At 38.5% G+C, this 21,436-nt stretch overlaps 1 protein-coding gene across 2 annotated transcripts in view; it reads right to left on the bottom strand.

Moving 5' to 3' along the window:
- Positions 1-815: 815 nt before the first annotated feature.
- The window catches only part of NKAIN3 (sodium/potassium transporting ATPase interacting 3), a 644,097-nt gene continuing 623,476 nt past the window's right edge, over positions 816-21,436 (bottom strand). Inside the window, exons 6-7 of one of the 2 annotated variants that reach the window (XM_003935525.3) lie at positions 9,256-9,326; positions 816-2,362 (exon numbers count right to left, since the gene is read on the bottom strand). In XM_003935525.3, coding sequence (XP_003935574.1) covers positions 2,309-2,362; positions 9,256-9,326 — 125 coding nt within the window. In that variant the 3' untranslated portion in view covers positions 816-2,308. The remainder of the gene's footprint in view (positions 2,363-9,255; positions 9,327-21,436) is intronic. The other variant, XM_074386695.1, reaches the window with a different exon arrangement.

The raw sequence follows: 21,436 nt of genomic DNA, 5'->3' as shown, positions 1-21,436 counted from the left end.
TTGTCACCTCACCTTTGGGAGGTAGGGGTCATAGTTCCACTTCACAGATGAGGAAAACTCCAGTGCAGAGATGTCAAACACTGTCCAAGAACACAGTGATGCATGGGACCCAAACTCCAACTTTTGCTCCCACGTTCTCTGTCCATTGGCCATGGCTTTTGCTCCTGTGTACAGATATAGGTTCTGGACAAGTTCACCAAATCCCCTAGGCTTCAGCCCCCTCATCTGCAGAATGGTGGCTTGGATTCTACCATCTTCAAGGGCCCTGTCAGCTTTTCTTCATTTTAAATTTGGATTTATTAAGTAGAATGAGTGACAGGAGGTTGTGAGTACTAACAGATTAAAGGGATATAATCTGGAGGCTAGGGAGTAAATTAGGTCTCCAGATGGCTCACTGTGGTTGTCATGAGCTTGGAGGAATGAAGGCAAACTTTGCCACATTAAGCTCTGATTTTCTTTTTTTTTTTTTTTGAGATGGAGTTTCGCTCTTGTTACCCAGGCTGGAGTGCAATGGCGCGATCTCGGCTCACCGCAACCTCCGCCTCCTGGGTTCAGGCAATTCTCCTGCCTCAGCCTCCTGAGTAGCTGGGATTACAGGCATGCGCCACCATGCCCAGCTAATTTTTTGTATTTTTAGTAGAGACGGGGTTTCACCGTGTTGACCAGGATGGTCTCGATCTTTTGAGCTTGTGATCCACCCGCTTCGGCCTCCCAAAGTGCTGGGATTACAGGCTTGAGCCACCACACCCAGCTTAAGCTCTGATTTATAAAAGAGTCTCAGGAAACCTACAGGCTCCAAAAGAAGAACAAGAAAAAAAAAAAAGACTTTTACACACATACAAACATTTGTAACAGTTTTACGTGGTTTATAGATTGACTTCTTATAGATGTGCAGACTGAGTTAATAATCATGTATGCACAACTTTCTGACCCATAGGGGGCTTCACTGTGGTTGTTACACAAAGTGAGCAAAACTTATTTTCACTTAAAAAATAGTGATTGAGAAGTGTGAGCAGAAGCAATGTAAAAAGAGTATGTATTTTATATTGAGAACAGACAAAATTATCAGTGATGTTGAAAATTAGCACAGTGGTTGTCTATAAGAATGTAGGCATTGCCTGAAAGAGGGCATAAGGTAATTTTCTAAACTGACGGAAATGTTCTGCATTTTGATTGAGGCTTTGGTTACACGAGTGTGTAATCAAAGCTAATCAAATTGTACCATCAAAATTTGTGCATTTTACCATATGTATATACATTTTATGCCAATTAAAAAAACACAACTGTGATGCATTTTCAAGACAGTCCTTCCTATATCATTTTCTTGGTTATTGGGCTGGGGTAGGAGAAAGAAAGCCTAATGTTGCTCAAACATAAATGTCTCCTTTAGAAGTATTGATAGAGCATGCCACAGCATTTTAATGCTTGTTTTGAATGTCCCAAGAGCAAAGTTCTTGACTGGAGGTCTACGGTTGTGATTTCTGTTCCACAAGCCCATGAGCTGTATGTTTAGGTCTGACACCAGTGTCAGGAGTGGAATAATGAGTAGAAAATATGGATTTCAGAGACAACCACATTCCCTCCAAAGGAGAAAGGGGTTCTGCTTTTCCATGTGCCCACAATATGTATGTATAGGTATGTGTATATATATATATATATATATATTGTTTTTCAGAATACAGAAAGAACAAGATATGCACGAATCTGAAAATTTAGATTGCTGTAACATTGTTCTGGGTTTTAAGAAGTGAAGAACAAAGGAGGACTTCATGTTTTGGTGTGTGGTGTTAAAAAAATGACCAATATTCAATCTGAAAGCTAGATCCATTATTTGTACCCATTTATCAGTTGTTACAGGGTCTACCTTGGTGGCTGATAACCACAGGTAATGTCTGCTAAAACAAATTCATCAGGCCTAGAATAACTTCAACAGTCAGCAGTGCTGACTTAACATCTCCATGACACACACTGAGATTTCTCTTAGAATTGACTGTAGAAAGAAGATTTTCAGAGACTTGCTTTTTCATTTTGCATGCCTCACATTAAATATTGCTGAAAATTTAAAATCAAATTGTTTTTTCTTTTTTTTTTGCAATTTACAAGTGTTCATATAAGAAGAAAATGACTAAAAAAATACCCACCCAAGTACCTAAAACTCATCTAGAGAACAATGCTAATAATACAAAGGCTATGACCGAAGAACTCCATGATTTGTGGGAAAGCTGGGAAGCACAGTTCAGCCCGTGGAAGGAACGTGAGGCGGGTCAGATCCACCGAGGCTCGCAGTCAGTCAGTGGTGCTTTGCTCCCTAAGTCAAGTTCAGCAGCCGCATTTCTGGTTCAATGTCATTACTTATTTCGACCTAAAACACAAAATACGAATTGCTTTCAAGAAGTTGAAGGTTGACAACGAAATAACTTTTATATTCATCCAGGCCTTTTGAAATGCAGAGTAGCTCCTGGGTGCACCTGGTGCTGTCTGACTGTAACAATAAGAAAGTTAGAGACTTGCCCCCCCCCCCCACTTTTCAGATTAGGGTGTGGTAACTGGGCATCATTATCAGAGTGCAGAATGACTTTCTGAGAGAAGAGCCAACCACACAGCAATTGTGGTGTGATGTGGCATTGTCGCCATTGCTTTCCTTAAGGGTAAAGATAGCAGGGTAGTGTTGTATCCCCAAACTGCTAGATAATTTGCATAGCCTGTTCTTTCTACAGCATGCTGGTGATGAAGTGCTCAGGATCATCCTACTCTTGCTTTCATAACACTCAACCATTGACCTATGTCCCTTACACACATCCCATCCTGCAATGACTACTTTTATGTGTCAGCTTGGTCAGGCCATGGTGTTCAGGTGTTTGGTAAAACTTCAGTTTAACTCTCACTGTAAAGGTGTTTTTTTCAAATAATTATTTAAAAAAGAGATTAGGGTGGATGACTGGCCACCGACTGGCCACCGGTCACAGCAAACCCTCTTGCAAGTTGCCATTTGTACTCTTGGTGGCATCATTCTTTCCTAACAAAGACAAAGATGCACAAACTGGATACTGCAGTGGTAACTCTGAACTGCATAAGCCATATAAACACAGCCATTTCACTGCCACATGGCCAAATAACCACACATCAGGATGTGTTCTTACAGTAGTCCCTGACATGCTATACCATTGTTACGATGCATCAAAAAGTTATTACTGTCAGTGACAAAAGGAAAGAGGTCCAAAGTTAGAAGAACAATGAACCCTAAATGTCACTGCATTTGTGCTGAGTAAGGCAGGCACACAGGGAAGCCCATCTTTCCTTCTGGACAACTAAAAAGGTGTTGAGTGCATCACAGATGTAGTGCTCTTGAGACAGCACAGGAGAGTTAATGCCTCTGTTAAGTCCCTTCCTTTCCAGGGACTGATGGTGAGCCTCAGGGAATAGGCCTCCATGCTCAGTAGTGCGAACAGTGAGACAGCCATTGATATGAGTGGATCACAGTCACGTTACTCTGCATGCCACAGGGGACAGACAGCATGCAGAATTTTACATAGCTCAGCGTTGCACTCTATCTGGATAAATATAACACGTGAAGGCTAATCAAGGACAAATGAAAAGAGTATCGAGAGAGAGTTATCATTCTATTTCTCTTCAGGTGCCTCCAGCTGCAGTTTACTAGCACATGGCTGGTGATTGTTGGCTTTTAAATCAAGGCTTGAAAGCACATCACTCTACCTTCCCAACTTCTACACACACACACACACACACACACACACACACACACACACACAAGCACACACACACCCTGCTTTGTCCTATTAGCTGGTGCTTAATCTACATGCTATAAATGCAAAATGGCCTGATCCCAACTTATGTATAGGGGAAGTAATATAAAACAGCTGTTCTCAGGAAAGAGCAGAGAGAGAGAGTTGACCACGTCTGCATCTGTCCTCCAGCCTGATCATCAGAGGTGGGTTTCCTGTGGACCAGGACTATCAGAGACAGAGAACAGGCAGTCAAAGTACCTGTGGAGCTGGCTGCAGGGCTACCCTGAAATAGGGATTAGCTTTGGCTGTGTCTAGTACTTAGTTGCAATAGCAGCCACTCAATCCACAGTGGCCACACAGCATGTAGCACTTTCTGTGAAGAAAAATTGGCCTCCAGCAAAGGCAATCAGACAAGTTAAGATACCAAAGAAAAGTCAGGTTCTCATTTGGAAGGCTTAGAAAAAGATTTGCTGAAAGTTATGGAGGAATCTCCGGTCAGCTCTCCTCAAGTCTTTCTTAACTGCAGTCATAGGCATCATCCTCATGGAAATTTCTGACATAATCAGATCCTGCTCTACCTTTGTTGTAGAAGTTGGTTCTGGAATTCCAGCTGCTGTCCTTCTTTGATAAACTGCCTTGCTCTAATTATTTTTATGTGAAGAATTACTGCTACATGGAGCTTAATCTTCCTGGTACCCAGTTGCTAACTGTTTGGATGGAAATATACAAGTCATGATTTTGACAAACTTCAATTTAGTTGCTCCCTATGATGTTTCTCTGACATTCCACATCACTTCGATAGTTGCATGTTTATGCCATGTTATTTTTCATCCAGAGGGGTAAATCTGCTTTTGTTAACCCTCTTCTCTTGGTGTTTCTGCTGCCCCTACTATGAGCTGATGTGCAGATGTCCTCTTCAAAGCCACTGCTGACCACTGGGCTCTGCGTTCTTATGATAAGAGCAGTCTTTACTCTGTCCTTTCATGGGAGATGCTGTCATGAGTGGGGGCAGTGACCGAGTGAAGACTCCATGGCAGTTACGGTGAGCGTTACACCGCTCCCACTGGTAGCTGTGGTAAGATATTGAACCCCAGCACAAATTACCCCTGTCCTATGTGTCACATGTCCCCAAGCCAGACCCAGATAACCACCACTGAAAGCATCTCAATAGCTTTAGACATAATGGTGGAGCCATGGCTGCTGAAGGTGTCCCAGTGTCTTCACCAGGAGCTGTCGACTCCTGCTCTGCTTACGCCTCTGCTTCCTAGCCGTTCACTCCCTTTATACAACTATGGCAAACACCAGATTAGAGAGTCATGAGCTTCAACTTTGTCTTCTATAGAATGGCCAAGCGAATCAGCCTCCATGCTGGGGATACCTGGTTTCTTCTGCTGCTTTTTTCCCCCCTTAAAGTCTTAATTTTTTTTTTTTTTTTTTGAGACCGAGTTTCGCTCTTGTTACCCAGGTTGGAGTGCAGTGGCGCTAACTCGGCTCACCGCAACCTCTGCCTCCTGGGCTCAGGCAATTCTCCTGCCTCAGCCTCCTAAGTAGCTGGGATTACAGGCACGCGCCACCACGCCCAGCTAGTTTTTTGTATTTTTAGTAGAGACGGGGTTTCACTATGTTGACCAGGATGGTCTCGATCTCTCGACCTCGTGATCCACCCGCCTCGGCCTCCCAAAGTGCTGGGATTACAGGCTTGAGCCACCGTGCCTGGCCTAAAGTCTTAAATTTTTAAGAGCAGTTTTAGGTTCACAGCAAAATTGAGAGGAAGGTACAGAGATTTTCCGTATACTCCCTGCCCCCGCCCCTGCCCTTGCACAGCCTCTTCAATTATCAGCATTCCCCACCAGTGTGTTTCATGTGTTACAACTGATGAACCTACATGGATATAGTCACTTGAAGACCATCACTGACATAAGGATTCGCTCTTGGTGTTGTACATTCCATGAGTTGGGATAAACGTATGCTGAAATGTGTCCATTATTCCAGTGTCATACAGAAAAGTTCTGTTGTTCCAAAAATCCTCTGTGCTCTGCCTACTCATGTCTCCCCTCCCCCAACTCTTGATCTATTTACTGTATCCATAGTTTTGCCTTTTTCAAAATGCCATGTAGTTGGAATTATATAGTACGTATGTAGCTTTTTCAGTCTGACTTCTTTACTTAATAACATGCATTTAAATCTCCTCCATTCTTTTCATCATGCAATAGCTCATTTCTTTTTAGCACCAAATTATCCATGGTATGGATGTCCCAGAGTTCATTCATTCAGCTATGGTGGACATCTTGGTTCTTTGTTAAGTTTTTGCAATTATGAATAAAGCTGCTATAAATATTTGTGTGTAGATACTTGTGTGAACCAAAGAGCTCGGTATTTTGTAAATACCAAGGAGCTCAATTGCTAGATCTTATGGTAAAAGTATGCATAGTTTTGTAAGAAACTGCCAAAGTATCTTCCAATGTAGTTATATTTATTCTGTTTTTGATAAATTTTGTGCTATCTTTTCAAAGTAGCTCAACTGTTATTTCCCAGGGAAGCCTTTCCTCACCAAGCAAGAATTAACCTTTCCCCTCCTGCATAAAATTTCCTTGGGATGTTGTTTTGCTTCTACCCTTTCTTTGTAGATATCTCCTCCTAGATCATTGGCTGCTGAAGGTCAAAGCTCAAGTATTATTTATCTTTATATCTCTAGCACTCAGGATGTGCCTGGTTTGCTCAGTGTAGGCAATCAATCAGTGATTGTAAAGTGAACTAAACTGATTGATTTAATCAGTGGGCTTTGACAGCTTGATATCATTACTTTAAAAAGAAAGAAAACATGAAAGACCAAATCCATATGTGAACCACCTTACCCCTATCCCAACCCCACTTCCTGTATACACATCCACATACAATTTGACTGTGGGCAGTTTGAAAGGTGTACGTTGTGATTATCAGCAGTGACACACTCAAACATGAGAATTAAGGCTTCCTGTACAATTCTGCAGTATTACCTAGAATAGGCTGTTGGCTGGAAACTATCCATATGGAGTTCAAAGCTACCTGTTCACATACATGTGCTTGAGAATATGCTAAGGATTATTCTTATCCCCTTAATAAAGTGGCTTCCTCACAAAACCTGACTTTGTACTTCAAGGAGATGAAAGAGGCTTAATGAAAGTCAAAGCAAGCTTTCATTCCCCTCTCTAGCAATTTCACACAGAAGGTTGGAAACTTCACACTACGCAGCAACAGCTTTTTCTCCCAGCTGTTGCTGGGTAGTGATGTGGCATCATTGGGTTCAGTGGAATTTAGTATAACGGTCTTATTAAAAGAAATTTACTTTATTAAAAGTAAACTGATAGAGGCAGACTGGATAAATGCTGCAATACTTGCACACTGGTGGAGAGTACAGATACTGACCTCTTAAATTGTTTCATGCACAATAATTTCAATTCAGGCTTAGTTTGATATTTCAGATTTTTGCTTCCTTCATGGTTGAAAGGCATTCCGTATTCATCTGACATGATAATATGCATAATCTGTCAAAGCAGAAGCTTGTTCTATTGCTTTCTGTAGAGAATAGCTTGTAGTTTATGCTATATTCAGCTATCCACTGCTAGGTCAGCAGTGAGCAGGGATGCTGAGAAAACCCTTCGAGCAGAGAGTGGAGTTTATCAAAGCCTTTTAGGTGATCTTAAAAACATGTTTCAGTGTTCTTGATTCACAGAGATGGAAGTGGCTTTAGAGAACATACATGGAAGTCACTTGCCTCTGGGCCATGCCACAGAACACCCTTTTGAGGTACACAGGTACATGGGTGTCCAGTTTTTAAAAGTTATTTAAGAAGAAAATTTCATTATCAAATTTATCAAAAGGAGTTTTTCATAACTTTCCCTAATAGAAAGATCTCTCCTACATTGCAGCATTTTTCATATTGCAATTTCTCTGCTGAGTTTTTTTTTTTTTCCACAGTGGAGATGAAAGAAACCATTCATCATCCTCTTATGACATAACAAATAGATAAAGACTCTCTAAGTCACCACTAGGCATTGTCTTAGTTCTTTTCTCACTTCCAGTGCAGTAATCATCTTGATTATTGTCATAACCCCTGACAAGTTTTCCAAATCTACAAATATCAACTTTTGGAGCATATCATTTATGAGCACTCAGTGGTATGAATAATGAGGCGGTGACTGCTTGGCTCTGGAATGTTATATAGGGTGAATGCTTTTTCCAAATTGGATTTGCTTTAAGAAACCAAAATTTATTTAAACATCTATCATATGACAGGCACAGGGCTGATTTCTGTTGCCTGTGAGCTATGTTACTTTAGATCATTTTGTCAGGATAAAGTTAATTTAAGCTGGAGAGGTAGAGGAGCCAGTGTAGCCTTCTCAGAGCTTCAATCCTCACAGATGCTGGGTATGGGAGCTGCATATTTGGGGTAGAACCACTGTGGCAAAGAGGCAACAGGTGAAGCTTGTCACATGTGTTTGTTATACAAGCGACTATTTTACATAATTTCTTCTATCACTACGGAATTACAGAACACTGAGCTGAAAGAACAAAAGATCCTCTGAGCAAGTCCATCATATCAGGTTGGGTGACAGTTTGCCACCCAGGAAAGATCTCAGCTCCACAACTCACTAATAGTGGGACTTCGAGAAAGTTGCCTAACCTCTGTGAACCTCAGTTTTCTTATTTATAAAATGGAAATATTAATCAGTACATTGCAGTGTTTTCATGAAGATTGAGATCATATACGCAAAGTGATTAGTGTATGATAGCTTTATTAATTTATACAGTTGTATATGTGCTAGTTGGAATTTTCTAGAAATGGAGTCACTGTATCTATTTCCATGTTTCCTAGTATTTTACTAATCAGTGACTAAGATTTCTTTCTTGTACTCAACTGAAATCTAAGCAGTTTTAGGTGGTTTGGTTTTTGTTGAGTTCCTTCCATGTCCTCTAGGAACATAAAAAACTTGTTCCTGAACTTGTTAGTCAAGGGTTTGAGTACTAGGAACAGTAATAGGCAACTTTACCTATACCATACACACATTGTCTTAATCTATTTTCCCCGCTGTGAAACCACAGTATGGTGATAGAACAAGTCTCAGGGACATTGAGGAAGGCACCTGGACCTCACATGGAGGGCCTGGATTCACTGCAGATCTTTCTTTCCTTTTTACTTTGCTGTGCTGCCCCAGAACACATATTCAGTCTTCATTCCTGCAGGTTAAATAATCTCATTCAAAAAAAAAATTTGGTAACCAACTATTAATAAGGGGAATAAGACAGCATTATGATATTTGAAATATAAATCATGTCACCAGCTTCAAATCCTTTTTCGAATGAATAATAATAATGACGATGTTGGGTTACATGTGAAAGGTGTGTTTTAAATATGAGTGAAAAATTAAACCAATTATTATTAGTAGTACGTTCAAATTATATCACGTTTGGTTAGTTCTGGCTGAGTTAGAAGGATTAATATTTTCCATATCATCACACCTTTACTTACTGGTTTAACAGGCTTTAACTCAACATGATCCTGGTAGTAGGAGTGGGTATCAAGTCCACCTATGAAATCAACTGAAAATATAACATAGGCTAATATGAATAAGTGTGTAAAAATACAATACTAAATGTTTAAAGTAGAAGACATAAGAGCAAAGTTAATAAAAGTATCCATTCACCATAAAATGAGAAAAAATGTTTAGTAAAAAGGATACTAAAAATATTGTCAATGAGCCAAAAGGGGGAATTTAAGAAACACAAATGGATTCCTAGGGTCTTAAAAAATAAAGTGTCATTGGTTTCGGTAAGAAATGAAGTAATATTAAAAAGTATGAAATTTTAAATAATGTGTTTGTCCTTAGGCACACAGACATGCCCTTTCTCCCTATATATCGAAAGATATACTATCTCCTCTAGTTGCCAGAATTCTTTTTTTTTTCCTTAAGAGTATGTTTTGCATCATTAGAAAGGCATTTGAGAAGCCAGATAATCCATCTCCATGCCTCTGTCCCCAAGCCATCTCCAAGAAATAGGCATCTGCCTTTTGCAAACTTTTCATTTCCTCCCTAATGGCAGAGTAACTGGCTGTCTGTATAGACTCTTCATCTTCGTAATATTCTTTCCAGTTTCTTTTGGTTTTATCAAAGCCTCAATCTTTTCTTCTCCCAATTCTAACGTACATGTATCATCTTTGTTTCTCCTGTTTCATAATCCATTAAAGATACTAATTACTTGAAACCAAGATTTGGTTGTATTACAGCACTCTAACAGGCATACAGGTATGGATGGAGGAAAACTGAACTCTCAGGAGTGTGTGTGTGTGTGTGTGTGTGTGTGTGTGTGTGCGCGCATGTGTAAATGCCAAGCAAGTTTGCTAAGTGGAGGATATGCATAGTATATTTCAGCCCACATATTTTCCCAGATACTGTAATTTTGCCTCTATATAGAGTATCTTTTTTTTGGCAAAAATTTTATAAGACAAAACCCATAAGTTGTATCTATTTATGATTCTTTTTACCAAATATAGATGCTACAAAATTTGAAGACTTCTCAAATCAACTTCTGTTCCTTCTGGTGCAGAAAATATAGTTGTCCAATTAAAAACCGGGGCTCCATTCTAAAATGTCTTTTCTCAAGTCAAGATATCTCAAAGGGAAATTATAAAAATAAAAAATCAAATCTTGTGCAACATTTTGAGTTCTCATTTCATTTGTCTTCTTTTGCTTTTGTGAGGATATAGTTCAATGTTTTCTGTAAGCTTTCAATTACTGCAATTTACTAAGAGCTTTGAAAGTTTTTTGGGGGGGCATGATGTGGCTTGTTGAATAATCAATTTAAGCTTTTCAATTGATCTTGAATGTAATGCAGCTAAAATGTAGATGATTCATTTAGAAAAATATTCATAGCCATTGTAAGAAACTCAGGTTGACTTACAAAGTAGCTCTTTAAAAGCTGAGAAACTCATGACTCAGATTGACGAAGGGAAGGAGAGAAAATGTATTATTTTATGCTGAAGTTCTTTTTGTTTTCAACATCAGCTTCATCACAAAAATATTCTATTTTATTTACTCTAAATGTGTGTATATACATGTATATATAAATTTTGAAAACACTTAGAATTTCTGTTTTCTTTGGTAAAAAAGCGCAGCTTTATTAGGATGCAGTTGTAAGTTTCCTGCGCATTTGAATTCCAACCATGGTTCTGCTTCACATATTTTTTAACTTAGTAAGAATATTTTTTGTTTTTTTTTTTTTACCCATATGTTGTACTTCATAAAATTTGTATTGTATTATTTCCACAAAATAAATAAATTTATCTTTAATATTTACTTCTTAGATTATAACAGGATTTAAAATAATATCAGAGTTTTACCTTGGACAGAATGAACATCTAAAAGGCTTATGCTGGACGGGCGCAGTGGCTCACACCTGTAATGCTAGCACTTTGGGACGCCAAAGTGGGCAGATCATTTGAGGCCAGGAGTTTGAGACCAGCCTGGTCAACATGGTGAAACCCCATCTTCATTAAAAATAAAAAAATTAGCTGGGTGTGGTGGCACATGTTTGTAATCCCAGCTACTCGGAGGCTGAGGCAGGAGAATTGCTTGAACCTGGGAGAAGGAGGCTGCAGTAAGCCAAGATCATGCCACTGAACTCTAGCCTTGAGGGTGACTGTTTCCAAAAATAATAAAAAAAAAAGAAATAAAAAATAAAGTTAAAAAGAGGCTTACACTAGGCCAGGTGCAGTGGCTCATGCCTGTAATCCCAGCACTATGGGAGGCCAAGGCAGGCAGATTGCTTGAGCTCAGGAGTTTGAGACCAGCTGGGCAACAATGGCAAAACCCCATCCCTATTTTAAAAAATTCAAAAATTAGCTGGGTGTGGTGGCTTGTGCCTATAGTCCCAGCTACTTGGGAGACTGAAGTAGGATGGTTTGAGCCCAGACGGCAGAGGCAGATGTTACAGTGAGCACAGATTGTGCCGCTGTACTCCAAGCTGGGAGACAAAGCCAGATCTTGTCTTAAAAAAAAAAAAAATTAAAAGGATTAGGCTACTTCTATGAAATGAATTTAAAAAATTAAAATTATTTATATAAATTAATTGGTGTTCTGTTGAAAGCATCTGGTGAGCTAATATAATACCGGTATTATTAACTGGCTTATAAGACTGGTATCGCTATTTTAATTCTGAGAAATTCTTCTCCTCCTAATGTGTCAGTGCATTAACCAACATGTTCAGGTGCTCTCCACTGACCCTACTATGGTGGGAAGAGTTGCTTGTAGAAGCTGTAGCTTGCAGTGCCTCTCCCACGTCCACCTGAGCCTAGAAGGAGTTAGTCATCTCTACTACTCCTATCCAAGTAGGAGTGATCTTTATCAGTGATCAGGTTGCATACCGCCCTTGAAAGGAAGGTGCTAGTTATGTTGTGCCTTTTAAGTATTGGAGAAACGAGAGTGGTATTATTGGTTTTCTTACAGATTTAACCACACAGAAAAAAGATAATTCCAAAAAAAAAAAAAAAAGATTCTGTTTGTTGCTTATGCATCTCACATGCCTTGATGAAACTATGGTAGCAATGGAAAGAACTGTCTACATGCCCATTCTAGATTTTCTTAATACAACTATTGACAGTAATATTTCATTTGAAAACTAAAAAAATGTAGGACAAAGCCTAAACCAGATAAAGTGCTAGGGCAACTTGTGTAAGCAAGGACTGTTTTAAGCAAATTAAGACATCTGGTCCCTGCAGTCAATGGCACTATAAATCAGCTACACCTTTTCTGTGTTTTTTCTTTTTTTTTTTTTAAATTGTTATTTGTTTTTTAAATTTCTTTTTAAATTGTTATTCGTTTTTTGGCTATGCCTTCTCTGCATATCAGAAACAGCGTGATGTAAGTGTTGTAAACTCAAGAAATAAAATACCACATATAGGTAAAACTTAAATTATCAAGACTCTAGAACTAGACAAGACTACAAAAAAATTTAACTATTAAGAAGGGATCATTGAAAAGTAGGTAATAAAGAAACTGAAATATGAAGAATTCTTCATGGATGAGACAGAACTATGAGGCTTTTTGGCCACAGAAGTCACCAAGTCCACAAGATGAGGATATTTTCATATTAAAAATACTTCGTCATGCATGCATCAATACTTTCCATTTGCTAGAGTGGGATGAGAGTTCAAGTAAAAGAGCAAGTTAAAGCGTACACAGAGGGAGGGTTTAAAGACTGAAAACTTTTAAAAATGATGTCAAGTGCTTTAAAAATGAAGAAATTTTAAAAATAGAAGACTTAACAAAAGATTTGAAAACAACTCTTTAGGAAAGACTTTTAGTTTTTAATTATGTTTGGGGAAAGGTAGTCATATTACACTGATCAGAAAGTAAAGCAACGTTGCATTTTAAAATTCACTTTCTTGAAAAAGATAGGAGAAAAGAAGACGCTGAATTTAGTACTTTCTTCAGTGGAAATAAGGGGGTAAATTTCAATGAAACACGAAAAGAAATACAAAAGGCATGGACAGGTTTTCAAAAGTATTAGAAAAGGAAGGTTGGAATAAAAACATTCAAGGAAATCTGCAGTTACAACAGCAAGAAACTATACAGGGATCTTCAGCCAAAGAGACGGAGAAACAGAAGGAAGCATCAGGGCACAGCTTGCTGGGAGCCTGCAGGACAGTGAAATTGAGTTTTGTGTACTTTGATTATTAGGTCCTGGACATGAAGAATAAATTTTAGAAAAAAAATCAACATAATTAAGAGTTGGCATCAACTGTTCCGAAAAGTCAGCCACACAGAGGGTGGCTCTCTACACCCATTCTCAGAACCTGAGGTGTTACCATCAAAGATCCCCTGGGGACAGCCTGCAGCCAGGAAACCCCTTTGTTTGCAGTCCTTTCAGATCTTCTTTCTGTGCCAACTTCCAGCAGCACAATCAAGCAACTTCTTGGAAGAAATAATATTACTTGTAACAGAATACCATTGTGGTTACTCACTCTAGCCACCACTGATTCCTGACAAGGATTCTCACGGAACTGAAGGAATTACAGAGCTACTTTAGATTTATAGCAGCATCCTACTGTACAAATACAGACTTGTATTCTACTTTTAAAAAATACACAACCAATAGCAACTTTTCTATTTGTCTATAGGACACTGGATCATATAGGAAGTTTCCATTAGATAATTTAATGTTACTGATTCAGTTTCCCACTCGGCCATGGCAAACCTGATTGGCTTTATGCAGAATCAAAGGAAAACTCAAGGCAACTGTTTCTCCATCCAGTGCAGCTGTTCAGGAGACACCATGGGCAAGGCGGCTGGCTGTCAACCCAGTAGCTTCCTATGAGAAATAATTCACTATATGTCACGTGAAGTTGAAGATGTAGCCCTTCAGGGGATCTGGGGAGAGTCACCCTCAGCTCTGAGAAATTTCCTGTGCTCCTCAGAGGCAGTCTAAGTGCTAATGTTTCTCTTCTCTTATGGAAATGCTTGGTGCTTATTGTAAATCCAGAATCAATACTTGGATTCTCCTCTGTGGGCTGGAGTCTACTTTCTTGTACATTTATGCACATCTCTTTGGATTTTCAAGATTCTTCTGAGCTACAGTTCAGAACATACGCATGAAGATGTGAATTAACACCATTAGATGAAGAAAAAGAGGTTGGAACTGGGCAAATCGGAGCACGATCTTTTATTATCTAGACATCACATTAGTAATGCCTTTGGTTTGATTAAAGTATGGCAATTTACGCAATTTAAAGTTTAGCTTATTTTTCATGTCTGATCTTAAACATATTTTCAAATTTGACAAGTACTTTGCTTTCATCTTTGAAAAGATACTCTTAAGTTGTAAAACACTTCCAATACACAGAAAAATGCAGAACATAAAATAACAGATGCCCATGTTTCCACTGTAGGATTAAATACTTTTTGCTATATTTTCTTCAAATTTCTTTTTATTTAAGAAATGCCAAGTCGCAGATATAGGTAAAACCCTCTCCTTATTCTCTTGGCTTGATTTTATATATCAGGCAGATTTTGTTTTGAATTCCAGCTCTGCATTTATTAGCTTTGTAACTGTGGGCAAATTATTTAACCTCTAAGTAGCAGTTGCTCATATGGGCAAGCTGCTTGCTCTGGTTTTCTATTGCTATATAGCAAACAACCACATAACAGTGTCTTAAAACAGTAATCACCTTTGGATTTGCTGGTGAATTGGCGTATCTGTGCAGAGCCTATCAGTTTTTGCTCTGTGCAGTGTTAGTTGGGGCATTTGGAGGCTGCAGGAGCAGCTTCTGAGGTGGTGCATTCACATGGCAGGCAAGTCCCGACAGGCTGTTGGCTGTTTGCTCAGCTGGGGCTGAGGGATAGAGACTTTGTTGGTCTCCACAAGGGCTTCCATGTGGTCTGGGCTTCCTCGCAAAATGGTAGTTTAGTTCAAGGGCGAGTGACCATATACTAGGCAAAAGCTGTGTCGCCTTCTATGATCTGGCTTGAAAAGTCACTCAGAGCCATTTCCACCAAACTTGATTCATCAGGACACCTGCCAAGCCTACCTGGGCTTAAGAGGCAGGAACAGCAACTCTACTTCTTGATGGGGAAGACAGGAAGTTATTAGAAATTAAATTCTTCTACAATGGCTACTACTAATAGTGACTTCCAGTGGGTTTCTATGAAGATTGATAAGAAAAACGTATATTGTATTCAGCATAGTGCCTAGTCAGCCCTTGGTAGGCACGCAAATATATTAGTTTAATTCTTTTTCTTCACCAGCATGAATTTTTTTTTTTTTTTTTTTTTTTGAGACGCAGTTTCGCTCTTGTTACCCAGGCTGGAGTGCAATGGCGTGATCTCGGCTCACCGCAACCTCCGCCTCCTGGGCTCAGGCAATTCTCCTGCCTCAGCCTCCTGAGTAGCTGGGATTACAGGCACGCGCCACCATGCCCAGCTAGTTTTTTGTATTTTTAGTAGAGACGGGGTTTCACCATGTTGACCAGGATGGTCTCGGTCTCTCGACCTCGTGATCCACCCGCCTCGGCCTCCCAAAGTGCTGGGATTACAGGCTTGAGTCACCGCGCCTGGCCCACTAGCACGAAAATTTTTAATCTTTAATTCTTGTTTGTTTCCCCAAAGTAGATGTCATGGGACTACGGATGTCTTAGACACTCAGCAACTATTTGCTGCTTCAGTAAAGGAGGGGAAAGGGTTCATTGTAAAGTTTTGAGCATAGTCACAGCTCTTATTATCTTTAGGATCACAAATGGCTTTCATAATTTTATAAAACTTGAGGAACCCGTTTGTAAAAAAGTGAACACTTCAATCTCCATTAAATGATTTTCATATTATTTCATGGGGTTCACAGCCCACCGTATGTATGGACTCCAGGTTATGAGCCTCAGATTGAGACTTTTGCCTTTAACTTTAATACACTTAAAGTGAAAACATGCCATTTCCAGCGAAGTCAAGCTGTCATTTCTGTCTCAGGTTTAACTGTATTCACCAAATAATAAATCAGAAGGTAGGCGTTTTGTTTTGCTCCAGCTCTGTTACTCACTGCCTTGTCACTGAATTTAGGAGCACAGAGCCCCTATAACGTTGTGTTTAGCTCAGAGGAAAGAAAAGACTCAGCAAGCTGAGGGGCAATTAATGCATTTATTCTGAGCTGCTTTCTGGTCCATCATTATTCTTGCTATATAGGTATTAGCCTATTCTAATCAGCATTTATTTTACAAGTTGTTAAGTCCAGCAACAACGTCTCAAAGAAACATTTGAAGAACTCAAATATGGGGGCCGTTACATTGTGATTTGTTTGTTCTGTGATATAAATTCATAAGAAAAAAGCTGGGGAAGAGACTTGACATCAATTTAGTTCACACAGAGAGGCCCTTAAAAGACTGCAGAGAGGAGTTCGCAGCACCCCACCAGTAATGAGCGCTTTTAGGAGAGCCCAGTTATTTCAGAGGTAGCTGGCAACCAAACTCTGCTGATGTAACTAGAGAATGAGCTACTCTGCAGTGTCACTAATCTGTTACTGTCTCCTGTCTGAAGAATCTGAGCATTCAGTAGGCATGGCCTGCTGTGCCAAAACACAGGCCACAGCTGGGGCTGCTTATGGCATATCTAGTGGTTGCCAAGGCACCGTGATGGGTGGGTGGGGCACAGTGGACTTGACAGTGCCTTAAACCATTGCTTATGTCCTGGGGGTGGTTGGGGCTGTGGTACCACCTACCTGAAATAACTTTGTGACCCTAAAGAGCTGTCCAAGCAGGCAGATGATGACCAAGTGCCAGCTTTATGACTATTTATGGTTGTTCTCTTTATGCTTCAGGACGTTTAAAATCTCCTTCACCCTTCAGAAGGCAGGTGAAATTGAAGAGAAGCACATGGGACCAATGAAATGTTCAATGCTAAGCCAGTTCCAACTGGAAGAATAGAGTATGCAGTCCCAGAGGCTGTATTGTCCAGATCAGAATTTTCCAAAAAAATTTTTTTTAACCTCTTTCTACTCAGAAGTATTATGCAAAATGAACTCTTCCTATCTATCTTATCCCCCTCAGTCTCACGTACTGATGTGAAGAAATGATAGAGTTCAATTTTCCTTGATGGCAACTTGTTCTGGCAAACACTGAGGGCAATCCCTAAGAGTCTGGGGAAGCCTCCCCTGCTCTGTCTGGGATCCTCATTCTTCGTCATTCTGGGGAGTGAGAAGGGAGGCAGTAAGAGACCAGTCATCTTCAAACAGGAGAAGGTGTGACCCTAGTGAATGTAAGACCTCCCAAATGGTGTGTGGACATGCAGAGTGTTCAATTTAAAGAGTCTTAATTCCAAAATTTATGTGCTTTTGAAAAAGTATGGCCATTCTGGATCTTGCTTCTCTCATTTCCTTCCATAATCATCTTCTTTCCACTTTGCAGGGACAGACATTTATCTCAGCCATTGGGAATCTTACCTTGGTGCATCACCCTGGGAGAACAAGCCTTCAGGTCACCAAGCAAAATGCTAGTTTTAATTTTGTATGATGATGTTAATAAAGTAATAGTTGCTAATCAAAACATACCTCTTTTTCAATCTTTTGCTTCCAAAACAATTGAAGAAGAACCTCATCAGCTAGTAGTACTTTAAAAATAACTTTAGATGATAGATCACTATGTATTTTGGGGCACATATCTCAGCCTCTTCATCTACAGGGTCAACCTTATGCAAATGTTCTATCTCCATTCCTGCTTTATTTTTTTCTGTTTTACACTTATTAATATTTACTACACTACATTGTACATTTTACTTAAAAAATTCATTCGTTGTCAGACTTCCTCATTACAAGTTAAGCTTTATAAGGCAAAAACTTTTGTCTGATCTTGTATGTTTTGTTCCCTGCTATAGCCCCCAAACCTAGAACAGTGTCTAGTACAAAGCAGGTCCTAAAAAATAATTGGGGAAGGAAGGAATTTTAAAAAATTGGGTGACATTGTTAGAGCAAATTTCTTCCCATTCTCACATTCTTTCTGTGAACAAGGTTTCTATAAATAAATACTAGCACCAAATATTGGAAGTATCTGAGGTAGCCTCTTATTCTAGCAATAACTAATATTCATTCTTGAAGACATGAACTGATTGAAAGAAAACTGCTCCATCCATTTTATTAAGAGGTGCTTTCCCAATAAATATTTTATTTTATGTTTAGGACTTATTCATTAAGATTTGTAATACATGTATGTTTACTCAATCATATTGATGGCCAATAATTGCAATTATATTTCCATCTAAAGAAGAAAGTAAACACTTAAAAATTTTTTGTTTACAGGGAAAATTAAATTTTTGTTTAGGGAAATAAATCTGAAAAGATTTGCAAGCCACTACACTAAATTAGGTAAAATGTAATTGAGATAAATTAAATATGTCTAAATAAATGGAAGAATATAAAAGGTTAATGGATTGTGAAACTAAATATTATAGAGATACCATTTGATTTGTGGAGCAATCAATCTATGAATTCAAAGCAAGCCCAGTAAGAATTTCAGCAGTTTAATAAAAATGCTGATTTCTAAAATTTATGCGAAAAGGCAAAGGCTCAAGATTAGTTAAGAAAATCTTGAAGAAGAACACAGCTGAAGAACTTGACTACCAGATGTCAAGACTTTTTTCCTAGTAAATTACAGTAAGAGAGTATGCACTTACATAAGAAAAGACAATGGATAAAGGAAGCATAATAGAGTTAAAAAATAGATCTACTTGATTTATGACAAATGTGCCATCATAGGACAACAGGGAAATCATAGTTTTATATATATGTTTCAATAGTTTTGTTGGGGAACAAGTGGCATTTGATTACATAGAGAAGGTCTTTAGTGATTATTTCTGAGATTTTGGTGCACCCATCACCTGGGCAGTATACACTGTACCCAATGTGTAGTTGTTTATCCCTCACCCACTCCCATCCTTCCCCTAGTCCTCAAAGTACATTATATCATTCATATATATATATATATGTATATATATGTATACACACACACACACACACACACACACACAAATATATGCCACATTTGCTTTATGCACTTGTTGACTGATGGGTATTTGGGCTGGTTTAATATTTTTGCAATTGTGAGTTGTGCTGTTATACACATGCATATGCAAGTATCTTTTTTGTGTAATGGCTTTTCCTCTGGGTAGATACCCAGGAGTGGGATTGCTGGATCAAATGGTAGACCTACTTTCAGTTCTTTAAGGAATCTTTACACTGTTTTCCATAGTGGTTGTACTAGTTTACATTCCCATCAACAGTGTAAAAGTGCTCCCTTTTCATCATATTCATGCCAGTATCTATTCTTTCTTCATTTTTAAATTATGGGCAGTCCTGCAAGAGTAATGTGGTATCACATTGCAGTTTTAATTTGCATTTCTCTGATAATTAGTGAGGTTGAGCATTTTTTCATATGTTTGCTGCCAATTTGTATATCTTCTTTCTAGAATTGCCCATTTATGTCCTTAGCCCACTTTTTGATGGGATTTATTTTTTTTGTCCGGGTGATTCGTTTGAGTTCCTTGTAGATTTTGGATATTAGTCCTTTGTCAGACACATAATTTGTAAATATTTTCTTCAACTCTGTGGTTGTCTGCATATTCTGCTAATTATTTCCTTTGCTGTGCAGAAGTTTTGTAGTTTAATTAAGTCCCATCTATTTATCTTAGTTTTGTTGCATTTACTTTTGGGTTCCTGGTCATGAAGTCTTTGCCTAAGCCAATGTCTAGAAGGGGTTTTCTAATATCTTCTAGAATTTCTATGGTTTCAGGTCTTAGATTTAAGTCTTCGATTCATCTTGAGTTGCTTTTTATACATATATGATAAAAGAAAAGGATCCAGTTTCATTCTTCTGTATATGGCTTGCCAATTATTACAGACCATTTGTTAAATAGGGTGTCTTTTCCCCACTTTATGTTTCTGTTTGCTTTGTTGAAGATTAGTTGGCTGTAAATATTTGGCTTTATTTCTGTGTTCTCTATTCTGTTCCATTGGTCTATGTGCCTATTTTTATATAAGTATCACACCATTTTAGTGACTATAGCTCTGTATCATAGTTTGAAGTCAGGTAATGTAGTGCTTCCAGATTTGTTAATTTTGCTTAGTCTCACTTTGCTTATGTGAGCTCTTTTTTTGGTTCCATATGAATTTTAGAAATTTGTTTTTAGTTCTGTGAAGAATGATGATGATACTGTGATGGGAATTGCACTGAATTTGTAGATTGTTTTTGGCAGTATGGTCATTTCACAATATTGATACTATACATCCATGAGCATGGGATGTGTTTCCATTTGTGTTGTCTATGTTTTGTAGTTTTCCTTGTAGAGGTCTTTTACCTCCTTGGTTAGATATATATACATATACATACATATATACATATACATATATATATCACATATATATATATATCTCATATATATATATCAGCTATTGTAAAAGGGATAGAGTTCTTATTTGAACCTCACCTTCATTGCTGTTGGTATATAGCAGTGCTACTGATTTGTGTACATTAATTTTGTATCCTGAAACATTACTGAATTTATCAGTTCTATGATTTTTTTGGATTAGTCTGTAGGGTTTTCTAGGTATACGATCATATTGTTGGTGAACAGTCACAGTTTAACTTTCTGTTTACTGATTTGGATGCCCTTTATTTATTTCTGATTGCTCTGGCTAAGACTTCCAGTACTATGCTGAATACAAGTTGTGAAAGTGGGCATCCTTGTCTTGTTCCAGTTCTCATGGGGAATGTTTCAACATTTCGCCATTCAGCATTGTGTTGGCTGTGGGGTTGTAATAGAGGGCTTTTATGATCTTAAGGTATGTCTTTTCTATGCCAATTTTGCTGAGAGTTTTAATCATAAAGAGGTGCTGGATTTTGCCAAATGCTTTTTCTGTGTTGAGTGAAATGATCATGCAATTTTTGTTTTTAATTCTATTTATGTGGTGTATCACATTTATTGACTTGCATATGCCAAACCACCCCTACATCCCTGGTATAAAACCCATTTGATTATGGTAGTTTATCTCTTTGATACGCTGTTTGATTTTGCTAGCTAGTATTTTGTTGAGGATTTTTGCATCTATGTTCATCAGCGATATTGGTCTTTAGTTTTTGTTGTTGTTGTATCTTTTCCTGGTTTGGATATTATGGTACTAGTGGC

The sequence above is a fragment of the Saimiri boliviensis genome, chromosome 15, assembly GCF_048565385.1.
Source record: "Saimiri boliviensis isolate mSaiBol1 chromosome 15, mSaiBol1.pri, whole genome shotgun sequence".
NCBI lineage: Eukaryota > Metazoa > Chordata > Mammalia > Primates > Cebidae > Saimiri > Saimiri boliviensis.
This window is presented reverse-complemented; position numbering and strand designations above follow the sequence as displayed.